Consider the following 5,072-nt stretch of genomic DNA (forward strand, 5'->3'; position numbering starts at 1 on the left):
TTTTTATATACTGTTCATCATAGTAATTATTATTAATGCAGTTATGATATTATCATTCTTTTTTTTCTTTTGTTTTTCTTCTTTGATATTATTCTTATCCCAGTTTCACAGAGGAGGAAACAGGCTTGGTGAGATCCAGCATCTTACCCAAGATCACATATCTAGTGACTTATAGCACCAGTACTCAGAGCAAGACTTTCTAGTTCCAGAAGCCATACTTTTAACCATCTTGATTGAATGCCTCTTGGAGATTTTTTCATACATTCAACTAATATTTATTGAGAGCTTTTATGGACCAGGCACAATTTCATGTGTAAGAGCAGAGCAATGAATAAGTCAAAAAAAAGCTCACCTAGCTCCACACTTCATGGATGAGAAAATGAAGAGTGAAAGAGATGAAAAGGTGTATAATCTATGACCAAGCTGGGCCTTCCACCTAGAATTTCTGATTCTCAGCCCAGAACTCTTTCACTTTACTAGAAATCTGTTCTCCAAGGCCAGGGACTGTTTACTTTGTAGGGCTGTGAAATCATCTCTAGAATTATCACATGGCTTGATCTTTAGGAAATTTATATTGTGAATCTGGCCAGTTTTGCCCATGCTTTAGGTATCTGTCTCTACAAAAGTTAACTCAGGTAAGGTTCACCATGGGTAAACCACTGGAAAATTATGACCAGTTCTGGCACTGTCAGTCTCTGAAACCCATCAGTGAGCTTATGTACTTTGGCTAGAGGCAATAGGAATCTTCTCTCATGAATTCATTTTAACGACATGTTCTTTAGTTGTAGGAACAATATGTTCATCAAAATATCTCAAGTATGACATTTTTAGATATCAGATAAAGATTGGGTGAAATAAAGTCTTAGCTCAAATGCCACAAAATGTATAGTGTTCCTTTTCTATGACCAGAGTGTGGAACCCATCTCTGCCTAAGAAGAGAGGCCTTAAACATGGGGGAATGTGTTCCTTTGAAAAGAATTGATTCTAGAATGGCAATCAAGATTGTGAAGTCTTTGAATCTCATTTTCTGTTCTTCCATCTTTCAGGAGAAGATGTTGGAAACTAAATAGCATTTTTCAGGACTTTCCAAAGGCTTATCAAGAAGGCATACTTCTGAGCCTTTATTTGTCACCTGTTTTCTCTTCTCTCTCTTTAAAGTGAGTGAGTCTAGAATCATAGCAAAGGAAGAAAAAATTCTAGGTTAAACCCCAGTGTGCCCAGTTTCTATTCTTCTTCCTTCAAGGTGCCCCTTGGCAGATATTTTCTGGAAGGCCCATTGAGTTCTGAATCTCTTTTCTATGGGATTATTTTCAGTTAGGATTGTAGAATTTTGCACCTCCACCCAAGCAAGAGGTTCTCTGATCTACTTCTCATCCTACCACAGTATCTCATCCATCAGATTTTCTCTTGTAAACAATGTCTCGTGGTATGTGTGAGGCTTCTGAAGTAGAATGTGTATTTGTGGATGTGAATCTAGAACTCAAAGTAGAGGTCTGAGGTAGAGATATAAAACTGAGCATCATCAGCTCATGGGTGACCTCACGCTTGAGCCATGAGAATGGGACCCAGTTCTCACCCAGTCTCAGTGCATCAGAGCTCAGCTAGTTCCCAGCTGCTAACCCACCCAAAGCAAATTAAACAGTTTGTTCTAAAGCTGACTATGTCTTCAAAGTTCATTCTAGAAGACAATGTAATTAATCTTTCCATCTTTTCCAATACCCAAAGCCAAATGTAAGCCTTGCTGCAACTTAACACCTGACAGGATGCTCCCAACATCATCCTCACAGCCAGGCTCTTGGCCCTTGGATGCCAAAACCACAGTTACAGCCTCCACCTCATTGCCTCTCGCAGTCAGGTGCCCTTTCCTGCGTGTGGCTCCTTGTGACTTCAGTTTCTGACACCTACCCTAGCAAAAGGGCCCAGGCTTCTCCTGAAATTTTAAGCACTGCACAGGGAGTTAGTGCTTGATAGTTTCCAGGACCTTAACAAATATGAGCTTTCTCTCTTCACAGACCTTAAAATGCTACTAATACCAATCCTATGATGAAAATTATTCTGAACGTCAGTAACTCACCCAGAGTCACAACGTTGGCAAGCAGCAGAGCCAGGATCTGAACCCACGTGTGTACCAAGCTTAAGTTTGGGGTAAAGGGAGGTGTCCTTTCTAGAATTCAGTATTGGTACAGAGGAGTGGGTACTTTAACGTCTTTTCCAGCCCTGGGAAAAATGACTCTCTTCATTGATGTCTTGCAATTACACAATAGTGAGCAAGAGATCCCATTTTATGTGCTTGGGACAAAGTAATCTCAGCAACAAGTGCAGTGCACTGTCCCCTTGAGCCCCTCTCTTTACCCATATGCCATCACCTCCAACAAGGTGCATCTCTCTGAGTTTCTTGCTCACCCATGTCTCTAGAACCACATGACCAGCTCTCATCCCAGTGTGTCAGGTTGCCTGACATCTCTGTATTTTGACATTTGCTGTTCCTTTGGGCGCCTGTCCCTATTCACGTCTTCTAACTAACACATCACTAGCCTTCAAAGTCCGGCTCAACTATCCCTTTTTCAGGGAAGCCTTCCCTGGTCAGGCAGTCAACTTTGAATGTCTCTCATTTAGGCCCCCATAGCCAACTGTGCTTGATGTACTTGTGGTCGCCTTAACTAGACTCAAGTCTTTGTGAGGCCACAGATTAGTGGCCTGGTTCACTTGGTGACTTCTCTTTTTATGATGTTGGCATTTGGTATGTGTGTAGAAAATATTTACTTTTAAAAATCCATGAATTAGTTAATAACACCTGAAGGCAAACTAGGCACATCTCACCTTTCTGCTGAAACGTCCCTTTCCTACACCACAGAAGGGACACTCAGTGTTTCTTCCACATTCAGACTATACCTGGAGTCCTGAACTTAATTCCTGGTGCTTCAGTCTAAGTGAGACAAAGACAAATCTGAGATTATTCTGAGATTAGTGAAGAGAGCTAAAAGGAACTAAGGTGTCCAAATCCTGTCTTGAAATACCTGAAAGGTTAAAATGTGGGGAAAAAATTTGACTTGCAGAGCACAAAGCTTAGCTATACAATAATGACTAAAGAATGTATATATATATATATGTGTGTATATGTGTGTGTGTGTGTATATATATATATATATATATATATTCATCATTGAGGAGAATTTTTAAATAGATGCCTTAGGGACATTGAGACTCCAGTTGGTGGTTTGCTTGGTTCTGGGAACATTGAGGTACTATTCGTCACTGAAATTTTATGATTATATGATTTAGCTGAATAGCCCAAGGACAAAACACTGGGGGAGATCAACCAGTACCTTCCACAGGCAACTGCGCATGACCAAAGTCCCAGGATGTTTGTTCTCTTTCTGCTGTGCATAGTCTTTCTGGTCTGCATGAGTAAGGATAAGTCCTGGAGACAGAGGAAGGGTTGGTTGTTGATTAAGAGATGGGAAGATGCTGGGGGAGGAGAAATTTCCAGAATTGGCTCTTGGGGCTTTGGCCGATGCATGTGCGATTATGACAGGAAAACTTCTTCTTTTCACAGGTGAATTTTGTGAACATCTGATAGGTATGACCACAGCTAGTCTAAAGTCCTTGGTAAAAAGGTTATTGGTGACATTTTTGGAGTAAACCTTCCCCTCCATCTTTTAAGAAAGCTGTTATCCATTCCTACTATAGAATCCTAGGAGTTTGATCTTCTCCCAGACCAATTTAGTCCATTTCATGGAGTAAGGAAGCTAAAGTCCCCGTCTTTGCTTCCTCTTCCCCATTACTGGACAAAATCATTAGGCTAGATAAGGGGTTCATTACTTGGGGACCATAGATAAATTTTACAGGAACTCCAACCTTTTGAGATTATATACAGTATTTGATTTATGTCTGTATAAGTTAGCTTTCACAAGATTATCAAAGGGATCAGGGTCCCTAGAAAAGTTGGGAACCACTAGTCAATAGTAAGTTCCTGTTGGGAAGCCCCCAGGCCTGGAGAACCTTCTCCATACTGCATCCTTTAAGCACCTCTTTCTGTGTCTGGCAGAGCCTTCGACGATGTGTTATAAATGTAAAAAATATCATCTTGGGATATGCTATGAAGGCACGAGGTCCTGCACCCTGAAGTACCACCAGACCTGTGTTGTTGAAAACATTTACTTACTTACCAGAAAAGGTAGTGTTGGGTATAAAGTGACTGAGAAGCAACCGCCTTTTCCCCTTAGAGACAGTTACCTGCTTTTGTCCATGGAATACATGGGTGAGTAGGATGGGTGAGGATGGGGTGGTCCTGCAGAGGGTAGGGCAAAGATGGACTTTTCCTTAAGACAGCTTTGAGGAAAGGAAAGGTGAGTGTTCCTTATAAGTTAGGAAATAAAATCCACTCTCTGGGTCAGTAATTGATAGACTCTGTCTTTTAGCTCATTTGGGTCTAGAGAAAGATCATTGAGTCTCTGAAAAGAGGTTATTCCTAGGAATATGGTAGGAGAAAACAGAGTCATTACAGTTATATTCCCTCTCTTTCACCTCCTCAGGGCGGAGTATGTATTTTTATTCAAAACTGTCGTGTATGACCAACTGTGAGGACATCAACTTCTTAAGTTTTGAAAAGAGGACAGAGCTCATCTGTTGCAAACATAAAAACTATTGCAACCTCCCTGAGGGAGTCTAGTTCTGCATGTCTCCTGGATTTTTGATTATTCTTCAACTCACCATCCCCCTTATCTTTTCCCCCAAACCTGTATTTTGCTCTCCACTTCTAACCAATGGTAGAGAGTGAGAAAGCCAGCTGGTAGTGAAGAGTAGCCATCATAAGGAGGCTACTAGGAGATAACTGATTCTCATTAGTGATGGAGCACTAGGCGGAATTTTTGCAAATCCCCGCGCACAGCGTTTTGGTTTTCTTATGATGGTGCTGCCATGAATAGTGTTGGGTTTTAAATTGGTTATTTATTATCTCCTATATGGAAATGCAAAGACTTGTGTCAAAATAATCCCAATCTCATCTTGGGAATTCTGTGATCATACTTTATTGTCCATACCCACTCCTCTGGGCTGGGATTCTCTCTTGA

General features: G+C 41.0%; 1 protein-coding gene across 1 annotated transcript; it reads left to right on the plus strand.

The window, feature by feature from the left end:
• The first annotated feature begins 4,059 nt into the window (after nucleotides 1-4,059).
• On the plus strand, nucleotides 4,060-4,672 carry PATE2 (prostate and testis expressed 2). The gene is made up of 2 exons (XM_065883210.1): nucleotides 4,060-4,177; nucleotides 4,536-4,672. The coding sequence occupies exons 1-2, from the start codon at nucleotides 4,060-4,062 to the stop codon at nucleotides 4,670-4,672; spliced, it is 255 nt and encodes an 84-aa protein (XP_065739282.1).
• The last annotated feature ends 400 nt before the right edge of the window (nucleotides 4,673-5,072 follow it).

Source organism: Phocoena phocoena, chromosome 8 (genome assembly GCF_963924675.1).
Source record: "Phocoena phocoena chromosome 8, mPhoPho1.1, whole genome shotgun sequence".
Lineage (NCBI taxonomy): Eukaryota > Metazoa > Chordata > Mammalia > Artiodactyla > Phocoenidae > Phocoena > Phocoena phocoena.

Bases quoted from the DNA above. Each gene is read 5' to 3' on its own strand.
- PATE2 (XM_065883210.1), top strand. From the start codon at position 4,060: ATGTGTTATAAATGTAAAAAATATCATCTTGGGATATGCTATGAAGGC. The intron at 4,178-4,535 runs GTAGTGTTGGGT...TCACCTCCTCAG, and splicing joins TTACTTACTTACCAGAAAAG to GGCGGAGTATGTATTTTTAT.